The 21,416-nt window shown below is 39.0% G+C and overlaps 1 protein-coding gene across 1 annotated transcript in view; it reads right to left on the minus strand.

Annotated features, from left to right (window-relative positions):
- plxna1b (plexin A1b) overlaps nucleotides 1-21,416 on the minus strand; it is a gene marked incomplete at its 5' end in the record, with an annotated part of 80,663 nt that overhangs the window by 39,115 nt on the left and 20,132 nt on the right. Inside the window, 8 exons of the mRNA XM_056241590.1 lie at nucleotides 5,314-5,547; nucleotides 7,549-7,642; nucleotides 9,246-9,413; nucleotides 11,542-11,678; nucleotides 12,120-12,240; nucleotides 13,949-14,100; nucleotides 16,053-16,243; nucleotides 17,255-17,351. Of these exons, the coding sequence (XP_056097565.1) occupies nucleotides 5,314-5,547; nucleotides 7,549-7,642; nucleotides 9,246-9,413; nucleotides 11,542-11,678; nucleotides 12,120-12,240; nucleotides 13,949-14,100; nucleotides 16,053-16,243; nucleotides 17,255-17,351 (1,194 nt within the window). The remainder of the gene's footprint in view (nucleotides 1-5,313; nucleotides 5,548-7,548; nucleotides 7,643-9,245; nucleotides 9,414-11,541; nucleotides 11,679-12,119; nucleotides 12,241-13,948; nucleotides 14,101-16,052; nucleotides 16,244-17,254; nucleotides 17,352-21,416) is intronic.

Raw genomic sequence — 21,416 nt, forward strand, 5'->3', positions numbered from 1 at the left:
CACTGGTAAATGGTTTACTGACCATGGTATTACTGTGCTCAATTGGCCTGCCAACTCTCCTGACCTGAACCCCATAGAGAATCTGTGGGATATTGTGAAGAGAAAGTTGAGAGATGCAAGACCCAACACTCTGGATGAGCTTAAGGCCGCTATCGAAGCATCCTGGGCCTCCATAACACCTCAGCAGTGCCACAGGCTGATTGCCTCCATGCCACGCCGCATTGAAGCAGTCATTTCTGCAAAAGGATTCCCGACCAAGTATTGACTATTGAGTGCATAACTGAACATAATTATTTGAAGGTTGACCTTTTTTTTTTTGTATTAAAAACATTTCTTTTATTGGTCGGATGAAATATGCTAATTTTTTTAGACCGAAATTTTGGGTTTTCATGAGCTGTATGCCAAAATCATCAGTATTAAAACAATAAAAGACCTGAAATATTTCAGTTGGTGTGCAATGAATCTAAAATATATGAAAGTTAAATTTTTATCATTACATTATGGAAAATAATGAACTATCACAATATGCTAATGTTTTTAGAAGGACCTGTATATGGTTCTTTAATGTATTTGCATTGTACTAAAATGTGTTCATTTTCAATGGGCATATATATGCGGCTGAAACAGGTAGTGCATCCCAAATTTTTCAACATTAACATTTTAATATAACATTATGGCCTTTAGAAAAATGGAGGTGGTAGTGCACTATAGACCCCTGTGGCGCGGCCTAAGCTTTTGTCCTTAATGGCATTTTTTTTCCTTACATTACTTTTACTTTTATACTTTAAGTAGTTTTGAAACCAGTACTTTTACACTTTTACTTGAGTAAAAAGCTTGAGTTGATACCGAAGTCTTTTTAAACCCTAGTATCTATCCTTCTACCCGAGTAATGAATGTGAATACTTTTGACACCTCTGGTTAAAACTACATTCTCTTATCCCAGTTTATTGTTCATTGACTGCTAGGCAAGGCAAGGCAAGGCAAGGCAAGGCAAGGCAAGGCAAGTTTATTTATATAGCACATTTCATACACAATGGCAATTCAAAGTGCTTTACATAGAATAAATTAAAATAATCAAAACAAATAAGAATAATTAAAACAGTTTAGAATAAAAAATAAAATAAAGTAATACTGGTCCACCCCTATCTGAGATGGAAGAGATTGAGCTGGTTTACGGTGCCACTGGACCTCTAGCCCAGGGACGTACTCTGCTGGGGTGGTGCTACACCAGTAATGCCCAGCGGGGCCCCCACAGAGCACGCTTCCCGTGCGCTGTCTGCTGCCGTTACGTTCTCAGCAACTTCTTATACTCTCAGCAGTAAACTAACTTACTCCTTCACTCGCCTCATCGGAGTGAAGACTCTCCCGCTCTCCTTCAAAATCTCTTCCAGAGATTATAAAAAAATAAATTAAAAACAAATTAAAAATTAAAAAACAAACAAAGACAAAACCAGTACAGTAAAAACTGTCGGACGAGCAGTGGCACAGTGCTCATTCAGTAAATGCACAGCTAAACAGATGTGTTTTGAGTCTGGATTTGAATGTGACTACTGTAGGAGCACATCTGATCTCCTCTGGAAGCTGGTTCCAGCTGCGGCTGGCATAATAGCTAAAAGCAGACTCTCCATGCTTAGAGCGAACCCTTGGTATTTCTAGCTGATGTGATCTTAATGATCTGAGTGATCTGTTAGGTTTATATTCAGTGAGCATATCTGCAATATATTGAGGTCCTAGCCCATTGAATGATTTATATACCAGTAATAATACTTTAAAATCAATCCTAAATGAAACTGGGAGCCAGTGTAGAGACCTGAGGACTGGTGTGATGTGTTCATATTTTCTGGTTCTGCTCAGGATCCTGGCAGCAGCGTTCTGTATGAGCTGCAACTGTCTTATGGTCTTTTTAGGAAGGCCAGTGAGGAGTCCATTACAATAATCCACCCTGCTGGTGATGAAAGCATGCACAAGTTTCTCTAAGTCTTGATTGGAAACAAAGCATCTAATTCTTGCAATATTTTTCAGATGATAGTATGCTGATTTAGTTATTGCTTTGACATGACTACTGAAACTAAGGTCTGACTCTAGAGACACACCAAGATTCCTGACTTGATTTTTAGTTGTTTGACCCCTAGCGTCAAGGTATGCATTCATCTTGAGAACTTCATCTTTGTTTCCAAACGCAATGACTTCAGTTTTGTCTTTGTTTAACTGAAGAAAGTTTTGGCACATCCAACTGTTTACTTCATCAATGCATTGGCACAGGGAGTCAATGGGGCTGTAGTCGTTAGGTGATAGGGCTAAGTAGAGCTGTGTGTCGTCTGCATAGCTGTGGTAAGAGATTTTGTTCTTTCTCATTATTTGGCTCATTGGGAGCATATACAGGTTGAACAGGAGTGGTGCAAGAATTGAGCCTTGAGGGACTCCGCATGTCATGGATGTCCACTCAGACTTATGGTCTCCAATGGACTGCTATTATTATGCCGTTTAGTAGTTCATCTCCCCCAAAAGTGTAAACATTGAGCTTCCCATTAACCATCTAAACATTGAGTGTCCGCTCAGATCCGTCAATCTCTTTTCTGCTCCACCTATAGCGTGAGTTTAAGGAGTGGCTAACGTAGCAGGTGGAGAGTTTGGGGCGGGGCTAAAATAAAATGAAAAACCTAAAATGATTAAATTTTGCCTGACTAAAATAAGTTAAAGTCACAGTCCTAAAATTACTAAAACTCAACTAAAGATAAATTAAAGCTAAATAGAAATATTAAAAAAAAATGATTAAAGTTACTAAAACAAATTAAAAAGCTAATTCAAAACTATAATAGTATATAAACAAGACTAAAATAACACTTGTGAACCAGGATGGTTAAACTCCTCATGACTTCTATACGTCTGTGCATATGATGCACTCGCTCCACACACACTGCCTCTCTCTGTCCAAGGGGTTTGTGGGATGGCAGAAGCATGCAGAAATATTTACATGCTTCATTTAGAGACGTGTGATACTGAAGGGCTCCATTTAACACGTAGACTCAACTCGTATTGCATATTACCCAGAAGGTTTTGCATGTGAAATTGAATTGCGCAGATAATCCGATGCATGTAATTTTTCTGAAATTGTTTAACGCTGTGCATGAAGTGAGAGACAGGACCACAACACCACAGCACCAGCATTTCAATGAACTAGATTTTTAAAGTAAAAAGGGAGAGGCGTTTCCTATGCAAAACCTGCTGGCTTAATGGCAGTGGTGTGATTGTGAATGGTTGACAGGGTGTTGCTATGCAGTTTCACGTGTAGAGTTGAAACTGAAATTTCTCTCACACTCATGGAAGAAACTCATGGCTTCGCTCCAGAAGGCCTTTATTATCCCCCCGGAGCCGTGTGGAGCACTTTTATGATGGATAGATGCACTTTTATGATGGAAAGATGCACTTTTATGATGGATAGATGCACTTTTATCATGGATAGATGCACTTTTATGATGGATAGATGCACTTTTATCATGGATAGATGCACTTTTATCATGGATAGATGCACTTTTATCATGGATAGATGCACTTTTATGATGGAAAGATGCACTTTTATGATGGAAATATGCACTTTTATCATGGATAGATGCACTTTTATGATGGAAAGATGCACTTTTATGATGGATAGATGCACTTTTACGATGGAAAGATGCACTTTTACGATGGAAAGATGCACTTTTATGATGGATAGATGCACTTATCATGCATAGATGCACTTTTATCATGGATAGATGCACTTTTATCATGGATAGATGCACTTTTATGATGGATAGAAGCACTTTTATGATGGATAGATGCACTTTTATCATGGATAGATGCACTTTTATGATGGATAGAAGCACTTTTATGATGGATAGATGCACTTTTATGATGGATAGATGCACAGATGCACTTTTATGATGAATAGATGCACTTTTATGATGGATAGATGCACTTTTATGATGGAAAGATGCACTTTTATGATGGATAGATGCACTTTTATCATGGATAGATGCACTTTTATGATGGATAGATGCACTTTTATCATGGATAGATGCACTTTTATCATGGATAGATGCACTTTTATGATGGAAAGATGCACTTTTACGATGGAAAGATGCACTTTTATGATGGATAGATGCACTTATCATGGATAGATGCACTTTTATCATGGATAGATGCACTTTTATCATGGATAGATGCACTTTTATGATGGATAGAAGCACTTTTATGATGGATAGATGCACTTATCATGGATAGATGCACTTTTATGATGGATAGAAGCACTTTTATGATGGATAGATGCACTTTTATGATGGATAGATGCACAGATGCACTTTTATGATGGATAGATGCACTTTTATGATGGATAGATGCACTTTTATGATGGAAAGATGCACTTTTATGATGGATAGATGCACTTTTATCATGGATAGATGCACTTTTATGATGGATAGATGCACTTTTATCATGGATAGATGCACTTTTATCATGGATAGATGCACTTTTATGATGGAAAGATGCACTTTTATGATAGAAATATGCACTTTTATCATGGATAGATGCACTTTTATGATGGAAAGATGCACTTTTATGATGGATAGATGCACTTTTACGATGGAAAGATGCACTTTTATGATGGATAGATGCACTTATCATGGATAGATGCACTTTTATCATGGATAGATGCACTTTTATCATGGATAGATGCACTTTTATGATGGATAGAAGCACTTTTATGATGGATAGATGCACTTTTATCATGGATAGATGCACTTTTATCATGGATAGATGCACTTTTATGATGGATAGAAGCACTTTTATGATGGATAGATGCACTTTTATGATGGATAGATGCACAGATGCACTTTTATGATGGATAGATGCACTTTTATGATGGATAGATGCACTTTTATGATGGATAGATGCACTTTTATGATGGATAGATGCACTTTTATGATGGATAGATGCACTTTTATGATGGATAGATGCACTTTTATGATGGATAGAAGCACTTTTATGATGGATAGATGCACTTTTATCATGGATAGATGCACTTTTATCATGGATAGATGCACTTTTATGGACCTCAAAACAGAAACGGCCATTCACTGCCATTATAAAGCTTGGTAGAGCCAGTATATTTTTTAATATAACTCTGATTGTATTCGTCTGAAAGAAGAATGCCATATACACCTAGGATGACTTGAGGGAGAGTAAATCATGGGCTAATTTTCATTTTTGGTTGAACTACCTCCTTAAGTCAAAAATAAAGAAACACAGAATAAGTGCAATGAGATCCCGCAGTACCTTCAGTATGAGAGGAGAACCGGGTTTGAGCTCCTGCATGGACGGACCGAAGGGTTCAAACACAGGATCGGGATAGAAACTGAAGGTCTCGTTAACTACCAGGAGCGCCTGAACGTTATCCATGATGAATCCGATTTCATCCGGCCCGCTGCCCACCTCTGAGAAACCTCTTTCAGAACCGGCCACGGACGGCACCAGACACACCATCACAGTGTTATTCAGCACAGTGCAGTTCTGTGTGTGTGAGAGAGAGAGATAGAGAGAGAGAGAGTTTGACTTTTAACAAACCTTTAATACAAATACATTTCACAGTATATTTAAATTACAATATGCATAAATATTAAGAGCAACCCCAACTCACAAGAAATGTGCAAAAACCAAATCACCTTCAAATACAGAGCACAAAGTCTCATTGCAACACGTAATACCTTCAAAAATAATAAGATCACCCATATGCTTGTAATAAGCAAAATCAATCAATATTCTTGCTTGCAACATGTTTGAAAAAAATAGCAACTACATTCTGATTCAACTTTATATAGCCAATGCACTGCTCCTGTTATTTTCCAAGAGAGAGAGAGAGAGTAAGAGACAGAGAGAGAGAGAGACTGAGCGAGAGAGAGAGAGAGAGAGAGAGAGAGAGAGAGAGAGAGAGAGAGAGAGAGAGAGAGAGAGAGAGAGAGAGAGAGAGAGAGAGAGAGACTAACGCTGGTTAAGCGCACAGGAAAACAGCAGCGAGAGCCGTTCAGATGAGCAGGTCAAGGAGGAGGAAAGGTTACGTTCGCCCTGCGGGACTTTCTCTGGGCTTTATAGAGACATTTCATGTTCTATATCCCGTCATTTTAAAGGTTAAACTGGGAAAAGGTGATTCAATGTCACACATACGCAAAGAAAAACATGTGCAGGCACACAGGGCTTCGGTTGAACACACTTGTTTTTCTGTTCCTGCTGCTTTAGAGCTCAGAAGAGACTAAAAACACCAGAAAACTAGTCTATACAAGTTCACAAGTCTGGAGTCTGTAAGATTTAGCACAGTTTTTGAAAGAAGTGTCTTCTGCTCACAAATGCTGCATTTATTTGATCAAAAACAGCAAAAACACTGTTTAAAATATTCAAATGTGAATATATGTTTAAATGTAATTTATTCCTGTGATCAAAGCTGAATTTTCAGCATCATTACTCCAGTCTTCAGTGTCACATGATCCTTCAGAAATCACTCTAATATGATGATTTGCATGTTTCTTTTTATCAAGCTGGTTAGGCAGGTTTTTTCTAAAACACCTTTTCCCAAATTTGTTTAAACTGTCTTTATATACCAATACATTTCTAAAATGTAAGTACTCTGAAAAGGAGAGTATAAAAATTGAGTGTCTGTAGTCCTCTCAGGGCTGCAATAAACACAGCAACTCTTTCCATTCGTTACGAATGCACTGATTGGCTGGGCGACTGTCACTCTCCTCTCGCTACCATGGCAACCACCCCCTGCTGCTACAGGAGCCGCCCACATGCGCGCGCGCCGGTTGACTCGCTCATTTCGGAAGAGGAGAGGCTCTCATCGTGGAAGCTCTTACATCCAATACACCATATGAATCTTACACGAAATTCACCTTCATCACAGTGTAACTGATGGTAACGGGAAAACGTGTATCAATGCAACCTGTTTTTAGCTTTGCCTTATGTTACTAGCTCGTTACCGAATCAAACTCAATATATTTTAAACTTTACCAGTATCGATATGCTAGCTTGATAGTGAGTACTAACAGCCATGTTAGTTGTTTATATTCATTTCATCTTACATGTGATTCTGACATGATGTCACTACATGCACTGCGCTCCTCTCCGCTCGGCGCTGGTAAACGCGTCTTCCAGCTCCTATTGAGTTTGATTCGGTAACGAGCGAGTCAACCGGGCGCGCGCATGTGGGCGGCTCCTGTAGCAGCAGGGGTGGTTGCCATGGTAGCGAGGGAGAGTGACAGTCGCCCAGCCAATCAGTGCATTCGTAACGAATGGAAAGAGTAGCTGTGTTTATTGCAGCCCTGAGAGGACTACAGACACTCAATTTTTATACTCTCCTTTTCAGAGTACTTACATTTTAAATATGTATTGGTATATAAAGACAGTTTAAACAAATTTGGGAAAAAGTGTTTTAGAAAAAGCGTTTAATATATTTTGTAGAGAGCATAAAGTGCTGATACGTTGAATCTGCAGTGGTGAATCTGTGTGTTAGACACTTACGTTGACGGCACTGACGCTGCCGTACTTGGCTCTCATCTCCGGCTCTCTGACGGTGGCGAGGTTTGTGCCGGTGACCGTTAACGGGGTTCCACCGCTAACAGAGAGAAGAAAACAGAGTAAACTCAAGAAAACACGCATTTCCTCTTAGCCATCCATCAGCTTACACAACACTTCTGTGCACTAAAGTATGTGCTGAACTGCTGAAGCATGGGAAAGTCTGTCATTTTAAAAATGTAGTGCACTACCCTTCAAAAGTTTGAGGTCAGTAAGATTTTTTTTTCTAAAATAAACTGTTTTAATTCAAAGACACAAGTTATAATGTTACAAAAGGTTTCTACGTCAAATAAACACTGCTCTTTTGAACGTTTTATTCATCAATGGATACTGAAAATTTCCACAAAAATATGAAGCTGTTTTCAACACTGATAATCATAAATGAGCAGCAAATCATCATATTAGAGTGATTTCTGAAGGATCATGTGACACTGAAGACTGGAGTAATGATGCTGAACATTCAGCTTTCATATTTTGTTTTGCTTTTATATATTATGTACAATATTCCACATTACTACTGTTTTTACTTCATTTCTGATCAAATAAATGCAGCCTTGGTGAGCAGAAGAGGCTTCTTTTAAAAACACAAACCAATCTTATCGACCCCAAACTTTTAAACAGCAGTGCATATTATGTTCGTAATTGCAAAATATATATATATATATTTTATTAAAAACGGACATGTTTTTAAATTTGCATAGAAGTACATAACTACCCATGTTGAGCAAGTGTAACTAGTCAGGATGCTGTTGACAATATCACATGTATTTAATATGTTATAAGTGAAACACAACAGATATGTGAAGATGTAACGGCTGTTATTTGTGTGAGTGTGTGTGTGTGTGTGTGTGAACGGTGCTTTTGACTGTCGTAAAATAATTTCTACTATTTCAGCTACAAAAACCCAGGGTCTCTCTCTCTCTCTCTCTTCACTCATGTCTGTCTCTCGTTCTCTCTCTCTCTCATATCTGTCTCTCGTTCCCTCTCTCTCTCTTTCTCTCTCTCCTCTCATGTCTGTCTCTCGTTCTCTCTCTCTCTCTTCACTCATGTCTGTCTCTCTCTCTCTCTCCTCTCATGTCTGTCTCTCGTTCTCTCTCTCTATCTCTCTCTTCACTCATGTCTGTCTCCCGTTCTCTCTCTCTCTCTCTCTCTCTCTCTCTCTCTCTCTCTCTCTCTCTCTCTCTCTCTCATATCTGTCTCTCGTTCCCTCTCTCTCTCTTTCTCTCTCTCCTCTCATGTCTGTCTCTCGTTCTCTCTCTCTCTCTCTTCACTCATGTCTGTCTCTCTCTCTCTCTCTCCTCTCATGTCTGTCTCTCGTTCTCTCTCTCTATCTCTCTCTCTCTCTATCTCTCTTCACTCATGTCTGTCTCTCTCTCTCTCTCTCTCTCTCTATCTCTCTCTCTCTCTATCTCTCTTCACTCATGTCTGTCTCTCTCTCTCTCTCTCTTCTTCACGGTTCAGCGCTGGTCTGTTTGCAGCTTTTCTCTGTCATCAGTTTGATGATGTGATGTTACTCAAACCTCCAGAGACGGAGCTGCAAACACTCACACTAAAGCAGTTGCGATCGCACAAGTGGACTTCTTTAACCCACGCTTCAAGCCTAGAGGAACAGGTCAGGGTGTGTGAAAGTGTGTGAGACGCACCTGGCGATGCTCCAGTCGGGCTCGATCTTCAGGACGCTGGGATCCTCCGTGTAGTTGAACTTCACCTCTGGGTTTCTGAGCTCGGCTGCGTTTATATCCACCATCACCGGCGTCCCGCCTGAACCCAATCCTGCTGGAGTCACACACACGATCTCACGGGCGCTGCGCCTGTCAAACACACACAACACCAGCAAACTCAAGATCTCCTTCTGTTAAAGGACTTCTGTTACATTTTCTAATGCGTTATTTCGTATTCGTCATTCGGTGGCTCTGAATTGTAGAAAACACCTCTCGAAATGCTTGCTACGAATAAACACAGAAAATCGAATTCCTTCATGACGGATGAAAGTTTCACAGGCAGTGTGTAAGCGTGATTGACAACGTGAGGTCGAATATATTTTATAACGTGCAAAAATTTCGGACTCAATGTGCAAGGACCTTTACACACTTTACAACACCAATCTTCTTTTTTGTTATCACATGATTTTATTGTATTGGCAAACCCAGAGAGAGAATTGATTGTGAAGCGGATCACGTGTGCGCAAGCGCAGGGTGTGTGTGACACACACTTTCATCAGGTTGCATCAGGTTTGGAGGTTCAAAGATCACAGATTCACGGCTCCGAACATGACGGACTTTAATCTGATCAAACGAACACGTGGGTCTGACGGCGCGTTTAGTCATGTGACAGATAAGAGGAGGATGAGATTCAGTCTGAAGGTTTGTTCCCATGTTTGATCAGTGTCCTCTACATGTGTGTGTGTGTGTGTGAAGGTGCGGTGTTGCCTAGGCAACCGTGTTCACAACACACACCGGTGAAACCTGCTGAGTTCTGGATGTATTTTGACAAGACTGTCGTCACATGATTGGCTCCGACAACACAAACCCATCAATCGTTTCTGAAGACGGCTAAAAGAAATCAGTCACTTCTGCCAGTTCCTGTCTCATGACAATACTATTTTAGACTTACTGCATAATACATCTTCCCTGAGACAATAAAGTCATAAAAAATGACATACATTAACCCATGTTTCACCCCTACGATAAAGTACTATGACAGCACGATCATTTAGAGATGCTATCAGACGGCAAAGAGAAGGTTTTAGGTGAATTTTCCCACCAAAATCAATAAATAATAAAAAAAAAATTTATGATTTTTTGTTGGTATATATATATATATATATATATATATATATATATATATATAGAGAGAGAGAGAGAGAGAGAGAGAGAGAGAGAGAGAATAATGTGAAAATAAATGCATTATGCTAATGTGGAAATGTTCTTAATTTCCATGAACAAAATCTAACTGGTCTAAAAAAAAATAATTCTTTGTACAAAATATAATGATTTTAGGATGAAATATTGTATTTAAATAGTATTCCAATAAATTCGATCAAAAACCATGGATGCTATTTTAGTACTGTTTATATGCCATTATAGTATGTATTCATATTTTGAATAAGCTGTTATTTATATTTTCAGGTTCATTTTAATTTTAGTTTAGTATTTCATAATTTTATTATGTGCTTTTGTAAAAAAAAATTAAATTTCTATTTATTTTTAAATAAGGTACGTCTGCGGTTGAGGTCTGATTTAGAGAATACATTAGCCACGTTTCCATTACCCTTCAAATTGCGCAAATTGAAATTGCGACTTGAAAACACGCACAATGGAAACACGTCAATTTCGCAAAAACTCCCCGTTTATCGCAAAAAAGTTTTTACGTTCGCATGAGGGGGTTTTTCAGGCAATTCGAAAAGGGAATATTTTGCAAAACTGCAATGGAAACAGTTTTTGCTCATTTACAGTCACATGACTTAGAATGACGCGTATGTTTGGACAGAATACGAGACAGAGTTCTTTATTAAATTCATAAAAGACAAAAGAATTACAGGAATACTGGATTCTAAACCTCAAAGAAATGCCACAGTCACGACCTCGAGCATGAGGAGAAACACAGAGAAACTCCTCATATGTGCCGCTCACAGTATAAGAGTCTTTCCTTGCCATTAATGCTAGGATAACACACACACACACGTCTCCTTCCATTAATAATAATAATAATGGCCAGTGCAGTGGCTCTGATACATAAACCTACCAACATTCGTCGTCATGATTTTTGGAATGACTGATCCCGAGAGGAGAAAATGACGTTTTAGTCGCATAACATCGGTTAATGGAAACCCCGTCATTTCGCAATAGTTTTTTTATCGATATTTAGAAAAAAATCACAATAGTTTTGCGCAAATCTGTAATGGAAATGCGCCTAGTGTGACACTGAGAGGAGCAGTACCTCAGGAAGCGGCAGGTGTTGAGTCCGATCTTGATGGAGACGGCGCTGCCCGCGTTCAGATGACTGCCTTGGATCGTGATCCTCGTTCCTCCAGAGATCGGCCCGTATGACGGCAGCACACGCGTGAAGTACGGAGACTGGACAGGAGAAGATATGAAATATAATCACTTCAGCTGGAAAAAAACTTGAATTTCATACATTGAGTTTGTAACAAGACTAGAGAAGCCGTCCTCGTCCGGTCTTATGTATGACACTGAAACTCAAAAATCAGAAAAATTATCCGCACACGAATATAGGCCAAAAAGCTCACAGGATTTTATTGTCCAAAAAGTGCAAAAATGTGCAAGGTGTGCAAAACGTTTTTGGGTTCAACCCTTCATCAGTGCCATGTCTTACCAAGCATACACCCTGCAGTAATTTACACACAATTTACAAATTACAGGTGTATGCTTGGTAACATATACCAATATATATTCGTGTGCGGATCTTTTTTTCTGATTTTTGAGAAGTTATTGCTCATCAGTTTGGGACTAATGTTTGGCTCTACGCCTTTCCATCCCCTTGACACTGAAACTCACCACAAACGTGAAGGCTTTAGGAGACACGGCCCTGTACTCCGGCAGACAGTCTCGCACACACACTTCCACCTGAGCCTCCTGCACACGGTAACCTGTGGCATCGGCCAAACGACACACAATCCTGCAGAGAGAGAGAGAGAGAGAGAGAGAGAGAGAGAGAGAGAGAGAAGAGTGAGAGAGAGAGAGAGAGAGAGAGAGAGAGAGAGAGAGAGAGAGAAGAGAGAGAGAGAGAGAGAGAGAGAGAGAGAGAGAGAGGAGAGAGAGAGAGAGAGAGAAGAGAGAGAGAGAGAGAAGAGAGAGAGAGAGAGAGAGAGAGAGAGAGAGAGAGAAAGAGACGAGGGTCTTAAGACGGGTCTGGACCATAGATTGTAAAAAAAATATGGACGTAGTGTCCGTGACGTCACCCGCTGTGTTCTGAAGAGTGTTTTTGAAGCCCAAAGTTGGCGGAGCCGGCCGTCGCCATCTTGCAGCGCGTCACTCCCAGATAAACGCAAAAGTGAAGCGAGGCAGATTAGCTGAGGTCATGTGACGCTAACAGACAGCAGACAAACGGGTAGCAGTGACATCAGCGGCAATCCACCTATCACTCAAGTGGCCACGCCCTTAATTATGTAGAACTTTAAGGCTTAATATAATTTAAACGGATAGTTATAAAAAAATTCACCCCCTCACAGTCGTCATGAAGGGCAAAATGAGCTATATAGACCAAATCCACTTTTTGCACCAGACTGTAAACATGTTTTTTTCTGCTGTAAAGTTGGGCATTTTAACATGCGGGTCTATGGGATTGAGTCTCTTCTGCAGCCGGCCTCTAGTGGCCAGTCGATGAACTGCAGGTTAAGTCTCTTCTGTATTGGATTCAAGAGAGAGACCGGAAGGTTGCCGCTTGGTCTGGACGCACGGCCGCCGGCGCTCAACGTTCAAAACAATGATTGAGCGTCCCGAACACGAGACAGACGGGTTACAGGCGCTACATGAACACACACCACTGTAATGAGACGCAGTAAAACCTTCACTGGACTGGAAAACGGCTCTCTGTGATTAATGGGACGGACAGCGAATCCTCCCATCATGCCCTGGGGCGGCTCGTGAGTTATTAACCGCCCTGCGTCTGTGTCGAGCATTTCTAGTGCGGATGGGAGAAGAGTTTCTGTGTTTGCAATGAAACCCTGATGCTTGTTTAGCTTCAGGAGACTGTAAAGTCATTCAGCAACAGGACTGAAAACAGTGGATAAGGTAGGAAAGCTGCAGCAAACACACGTCACTGCTTTATATTAAAAATATATTATATATATATATATAATATTGAAATCCTGACCTATAAGGCCCGTTCACACCAAGAGTGACAACTGTAACGATATACACTGCCGTTCGGGATCGGTAAGATTTTTAATGTTTTTAAAAGAAGTCTCTTCTGCTCACCAAGGCTGCATTTATTTGATTAAAAATGCAAAAAAAAGTAATATTATTAAATATTATGACAATTTAAAATAGCTGTTTTCTATTTGAATATATTTTAAAATATAATTTATTCCTGTGATCAAAGCATTACTCCAGTCTTCAGTGTCACATGATCCTTTCAGTAATCATTCTAATATGCAGATTGATGCCAGCAGACTGGGCCGTCTGACCAATCAGAGCAGAGCAGCTCTCAGAGAGGCGGGGTTTAGAGAGACTGAATCTTCGATCGAAGCGTTTCAGACACTGAGAGAAAAGAGCTGAAGCTGCGGTGGAGATTATGAGGAAACTAAAGTGTTTTTTGGCATTTGATGCATGTAAACCTGTTGTAGGAGACTCTTGAAATTGAAGAGTCAGTATCAGAGACTCACTGCTCAGCGTTGATGTATTCCTCCTCGATGGGCGTACAGGCCACTTTCCCGATCCGCACGCCGTTCTGGATGTCTTTAAACTGAAGGCCCAGATTCTCCCCGGTGATGGTCAGTCTGGTTCCGCCCTGCCGTGGACCGGTCTCAGGAAACAACTGGACCAGGACAGATCAACAGAAGAACATCAATGAACTATTCCTTAAAAAGACATCAAGGCTGTTTCCCGTACAACTGTGTAACTCGCTTCTTCACTACTATAGTATGATGCGTCGTTGAAGAAATCGGATAGCTCGTCACGAAACCGTATTGTCGCAAATTGGTCGATCAACCACGTTGGTTAATGATGTCACGCAGGTGTTGGAGTAATAACTACTGTTAATGAATCTGTTTGAGATTGAATTAATGCTAGATGTTTTGCTATAGATTACAGACATGTATCTGAGGAATATTTCTCATGTTCTCTGTTATTTTGCTTTATTTCCAGATTCAATCACAGACTCGTTCTTACATAGTAGAGCACGTTCAGACTCTTCAAAAACGACGCTTTAAATCTCTTTACAAACTAAATGACATTTGTATGTATTCTAAATAAAAGACACAGATTGCACTGAATGTCCGCTTGCTTATTTTGCTCATGATCAGGATTTATTGAGTCCACACGTCATGCAAACAAGAAACCGCTTCTAACCGCAGCTCGAGATCTGTCGCTCACACACACACAACTCTGCGATGCTGTTTGCGGATGTTCGTGTGAACGATGGTTTCGGGAAACACCGACTCGTTGAACTGCTGATAACGACAGAACTTGCGACCATAGTTGGCTAACGATGCTTTCGGGAAACACACCAGATCAGAAGTTCATCCGAGATCTTCAGCCAAACCAGCGCAGAAGACAAACACACACTCACGCGGAGAGCGAAACGAGAAGCGCACAGTAATTGGTTTCAGAGGGACTGCTTTAATTTGACATTCACACATTTTTACAGATACACGGATGAAGATACGAGAGAGAGTAAAGCAGAAGAGCAGAGAATAGGTGTACATCTTCTGAACAGATGGCTCTCAAAGCGCCTATGGTGAGCTAATAATCCATGTGATAAATTCATTCTTCTCCAAATTAAATTAACACCTAATCTAATAAGTAAAAGACGACGGCGGCGCCGCACAGATAGAGCGAGCGCATGAGAAATCGAATGACGAGAACAAAGGAGGAGTTTAATTAACACGAGGGGATGTATATTTAGCAAGTAGACGTTCGAAAAGTTAATATTCCTCTGGCAGGAGAATTCAGAAGTCGACAAGAAAATCTACTTCGAGAGAAACAGAGAGAGGGAGAACATCGAGAACGGATGTGTTTTAGTCCAGGACTGCAGAAAGGAGGAAGAAAATGTCCCTCATCAGCACCTGTGACATGACTTGTGACATGACTTGTGACATGACCTGTGACATCACCTGTGACATCACCTGTGACATCACCTGTGACAAGCGTTCGACGGCATGTGATCAGATAATTACAAAAGAAGAAAGTTTACTCCTTATCAAATTAGACTTTTTTAATAAAAATAAAAATAAAAATACTAATACTAATACTGCAATAGTTCATAATGTTTTTGTATTTTTTGGTTTTGTATATTTTATGTAAATAATAAAATATTGTTTTGAATAATAATTATAATAATATAAAAAATAAATAATCATATTTATTATTTTGATCATAAAAACTTATGTTATTGGAAACCGCAGGGAGACCATGATGACAGATTAATAATCAAGTCTCCTTACAAATTGTAATGCTTTAATGATGTAAAGTTTGAAAGCAAAGAAAGTAAGACATAAAGATGGAGCAGCATTTAATGACACAGTATCCCCGCATTAAATACATGTACAGTGGTCAACATTTGAAGTGGATCAAAACCTTTCATCAAAATTATACATGAATATGTTATGTTCTATGTTATCTATTGTCTTAGAACAACTTTGATGAACTTTTTTGATCCACTTAAGATGTTGACTATGGTGTTTTAAATGCATTCACGGTCATCCTTCTCAGGTTGGAAAACACGTATTCCAGATAAATATGAATATGGTTTGCTGTGCTGTGGCTGACCTTGGTGATGCGCGGGTGTGTGCAGCGGCTGTTCCCGGCGCTGGCGTGCATCCACGTGTTCTCCGGCTGAGCGCATTCCTGCCGCAGCGAACACTTCCGGTCCTGCACACACCAGCCACACTCGAAGCTGGGCTCGGCCTTCAGACACACACCACAGCTCTCTCTCAGAGCGAAGCACTTGTAGAGGTGCGCTGCAGAGGCGAGACCAACACACACACACACTCAAGCTCACGGCCTACAGGTGCAACAGAACCACACTGGACACAACTCAAAGCTTCTGCATCATATATACGGGAAAATGTTCAGAGAAAAACTGTAAGAATGAAAAACAAAAACAAAAATTCTAACAAACAAACATTAGATTAAAATGTAAAAATAAGTAAACAAACAAGTAAATAAATAATATTAAATAAATAAAAATGACATTCAAATAAATACATATTAGATTAAAATGTATAAATAAATAGATGTATTAATTAATAAAAAATAAGAAAATAAATAAGAAAATAAATGAGTAAAGAAAAAGTAATAAGATTAAATTAAATATTAGAAACTAACAATTATATTAAATAAGAAATAAACAAGAAAATAAATAAATATTAGATTAAAATAAACAAATATATAAATGAATTAAATTAAGCTAAAATAAGTAAATAATATTAAAACAAACAAATATATAAATGAATTAAATTAAGCTAAAATAAGAAAATAAAAAAATAAGATTTAAATAAATAAATACAATTATATTAAATAAAAAATAAGCAGATAAATACATATTAGATTAAAATAAACAAATATATATAAACTAATTAAAAATAAGTAAACAAATAAGTAAATAAACAAAAAGTAAGTTAAAATAAAACATTATTAGAATAAAATAAATTATATTAAAATAAAAAATTATTAGAATAAAATAAATTATATTAAAATAAGAAAATCAACAAGTAAATAAATGAGTAAATAAATAAGAGTAAAATAAATAAAAAAGAAATATCCCACAACTGACTGTCTTTTGAGTTATTATACCAGCATTAATCACAAATGAGCACACTTGCTCACACCAGCAAAAGATGCTCTGAAACATTTACAAATGCTGCAACTCTGCAGCATCCAGTGAAGGTTGCTAGGCAACTCTCTGCAGCATCCAGTGAAGGTTGCTAGGCAACCTGCTACAAGCGTACCGCAGCGGTTGCCATGGTTACCTTGCATGTTGTGAGGGTTGTCGATGATGAAGTTTCCATTCCACACCACAGACAGATTAACAGGGAGATCGCTGATGTCACTTCCTTCATAGTTATACTGCAACACAAAAACACAAAAAATGAATGTAATGGGATTAAAACACATGAATAATTAAGATCTTTATCAGCTCCTGAGGTCAATGGGACTGTTCTCGACCTCTCCTCTGTTTTATTAATATGATATGATTTATTTAGGGGCGGCTGCATGTATGAAGGCTTTACAGGACTGGTGTGTCTTTGGTCAGAAGGGCAGAAGAACATCCGTCAGCTGAAGCCCTTCATCCTTCCTTCACTCTCATGAACGCCTCAGAGAGAGAGAGAGAGTCTGTCCTCCCGGTGGACTCCTGCTCTACACACACAGCCTCTTATTTATCACAACTGTTGTCTGATCATAATACTGCAGGTCAGAGAGTGTGTGGTGTGTGTGTGTGTGTGTGTGTGTGTTTGTGTGTGTGTGTGTGTGGTGAGAGAGTGTGTGTGTGTGTGTGTGTGTGTGTGGGTGTGTGTGTGAGAGAGAGAGTGTGTGTGTGTGTGAGAGAGAGTGTGTGTGTGTGTGTGAGAGAGTGTGTGGTGTGTGTGTGTGTGTGTGTGATAATGTGTGGTTGTGTGTGTGTGAGAGAGAGTTGTGTGTGTGTGTGTGTGAGAGAGAGAGAAAGTGTGTGTGTGAGTGTGTGGTTGTGTGTGTGTGTGTGGTGAGAGAGAGAGAGAGAGAGAGAGAGAGAGAGAGAGAGAGAGAGAGAGAGAGTGTGTAATGGTTGTCTGTGTGAGAGAGTGTGTGGTTGTGTGTGTGGTTGTTGTGTGTGAGAGAGTGTGTGTGTGTGTGTGTGTGTGTGTGAGAGAGAGAGAGTGTGTGGTTGTGTGTGTGAGAGAGAGAGAGTGTGTGGTTGTGTGTGTGTGTCGTGTGTGAGAGAGAGAGAGAGAGAGAGAGAGAGAGAGAGAGAGAGAGAGAGAGAGAGAGAGAGGTGTGTGTGTGAGTGTGTGTGAGAGAGAGAGAGAGTGTGTGGTGTGTGTGTGTGAATGTGAGTGAGTGAGTGAGTGTGTTGTATGAGTGTGTGTGTGTGTGTGTGTGTGAGAGAGAGAGAGAGAGAGAGAGAGAGAGAGAGAGTGTGCGTTTGTAGGCGTATGTGTGTGTTCGGTGTTAATTGTTTTGGTTGCTAGCTTTAGGGCAGATTTTAAACATGCAACATCACTCAAAACCCATTTTATTTCCGTAATGATGTCAAAGTAAATATGGTGCATTTTGTTCTCCATGAATTACAGCTGCACGATTTATCGTTTAAAGATCGCCTTCTCAAAACACCCCACAAAATCTCATTCCTGAATGACAGCGATTCGTCCGTGTCTATGAAGACTCAGATCTGCCGCTGAGCCGGAGAGAGCCGGTGTCATGGAGAAGTATAAAACCACTTCACAAACAATATTTTCAACCACACAGCTTCAATATTTCTGTTACAAATATTTATATTATCCAGAAGTACTGAGATAAAAGTTAATAGTTCGGATAAAAACCTGATGTCTATGCTAGCGATTAAAATAGAACGAATCAGCTTTTAAAAGTAACTTGACGTTTCAAATAAAGATTGTATCATTACATCGTTACACCAGTAGGTGGCGACACGTGACTGTTCAAAATTTCATTTCATTTAATTTCAAAAACTTTATTTATCCCCATGGGGCAATAGCAAAATGTATTTGTTATTGAATCATACATTCAAGAGATTCATTCAAAAAAGCTGATTCATACATTAATGAAACAAGTGAAGTCTTTCAGTGAGTCATTGAATCATTCACTCAACACATGTTTAAAGATAATTCATTCAGATTAATTAAACATGTTAAATAGACGTTTGTCAGAACCTCTAGTAAATAACGTTACTTAGTTTAATTGTCTGTTCAGAATCGTGATCTCAATTTAAACAAAATAATGTGATTCTCAGTTTATCCAGAATTGTGTACCTCTAATATTAATCAAAATATAAACATTCATGTCACATTGTTACACTTTATTAGATTTACATATATTAAAAACCATTATTCAATTATTTTATCTATTTAATATATTAGAAAAGGTTTGTAGTCACGCCATCCTCCATCATTGATGAGAGACTAGAGGAGAGGAATATTCATGTGTTGGTGACGGTGATAACACACACACACACACACACACACACACACACACACACACACACACACACACACACACACACACACACACACACACACACACACACACACACGAATCACTGAATAGAGATTAATGAAGGAGCACTACAGAGAAATAAATAAATGAAATGCTTCAGAACGAGAGGGATTCGGTACCAGTCGTGCTCAGATAATTGGTTATTTTGAGAGCAGGCCTGCATTCATTCAGTTGTTAGAAAGCAAAGCTACACACACACACACACACCAGAGGTATCTAATCACTAAGCGCACACCATAAGCAGTGATACCTGTCTCAGTATAAAGCACACACTGTCATTCATTATTTCCATTTGCACCCGTGAGCCACGGATAATTAACTAAGCACTAATGATTTGGTCTCTCATTAGTTTTAGAAATGAAAGATGATTTATGGTCTGAACAAGAGCTCTGGTCGGTCTTACATGTACAGTATGTTATGGTAATGTATTCCCGCCACAGGCTGCAGACGTGAGATCAATTCATCAGGCGAGAGACGGACACGTTTGAGCCGCCGGTTAACCTCTCACCGGCCGGGGAAGACCAGCACGCGCATAATTAAATAAAGCGGCGAGGCTGAAGAGGACAGTGTGTGTGTGTGTGTGTGTGTGAGAGGCCTGTGTCAGATGATAATCACTGCAAAGAGTTTCATTTCCTTCACTAATATATGTGTTCTATATAAAGAAACACAGCAGAACATGTGCTTCCTATTCCCTCGTCTCACCAACATCATTACGGTTAACCAACACTACTACAACAATAAATACCAGCAGTGAAAACTCAATTCAAAATGCAATAATCCATGCATAAATAATGGATAAATAAATAAATATTGTAAGTGCATAAATAAATAAATGCATTACTGCATGCATAATATTTCAAGTGCCTAAATAAATAAATACTGTGTGCACAAATAAATGCATTAATGCATGCACAAATATTGTAAATGCATAAATAAATGCAAAAATGCATGCATAAATATTGTTAGTGCATAAATAATGTAAGTGCATAAATTAATGCATTAATGCATGCAAAAATACTGTAAGTGCAAATACATAAATGAGTGCATAAATAAAAAAATGCATTAATGCATGCATAAATATTGTAAATGCATAAATAAATAAATGCAAAAATGCATGCATTACAGACAAAAGCAATAAATGTTGTGTGTGTTCTCTGTACACAAGTACTGAACAACTAACCCTGCATAACTGATAAAGTGTGTCGTCATAATCAGACGGAGGCATTTGATGTACCATGTTAAAAAAGATGAAAAACTAATTTTCTTAAAAAAAAAAAAATAACTAGTCATTTTCCAAAAATACAAATAAATAAAACTATTAAATGGCCAACTGAAACTAATAAAATTAAATTGAAGTTAAAAACAAACTCCAAAAAGAAATAAAAATACAAACTAGTTAACTGTATATATATATATATATATATATATATATATATATATATATATATATATATATACATACACACTCACCGGCCACTTTATTAGGTACCCCATGCTAGTAACGGGTTGGACCCCCTTTTGCCTTCAGAACTGCCTCAATTCTTCGTGGCATAGATTCAACAAGGTGCTGGAAGCATTCCTCAGGAGTTTGGTCCATATTGACATGATGGCATCACACAGTTGCCGCAGATTTGTCGGCTGCACATCCATGATGCGAATCTCCTGTTCCACCACATCCCAAAGATGCTCTATTGGGTTGAGATCTGGTGACTGTGGAGGCCATTTTAGTACAGTGAACTCATTGTCATGTTCAAGAAACCAATTTGAAATGATTAGAGCTTTGTGACATGGTGGAAGTAGCCATCAGAGGATGGGTACATGGTGGCCATAAAGGGATGGACATGGTCAGAAACAATGCTCAGGTAGGCCGTGGCATTTAAATGATGCCCAATTGGCACTAAGGGGCCTAAAGTGTGCCAGGAA

The sequence above is a fragment of the Rhinichthys klamathensis genome, unplaced genomic scaffold, assembly GCF_029890125.1.
Source record: "Rhinichthys klamathensis goyatoka isolate OS25496 unplaced genomic scaffold, OSU_Roscu_1.1 h1tg000654l_1, whole genome shotgun sequence".
Classification (NCBI taxonomy): Eukaryota; Metazoa; Chordata; class Actinopteri; order Cypriniformes; family Leuciscidae; genus Rhinichthys; species Rhinichthys klamathensis.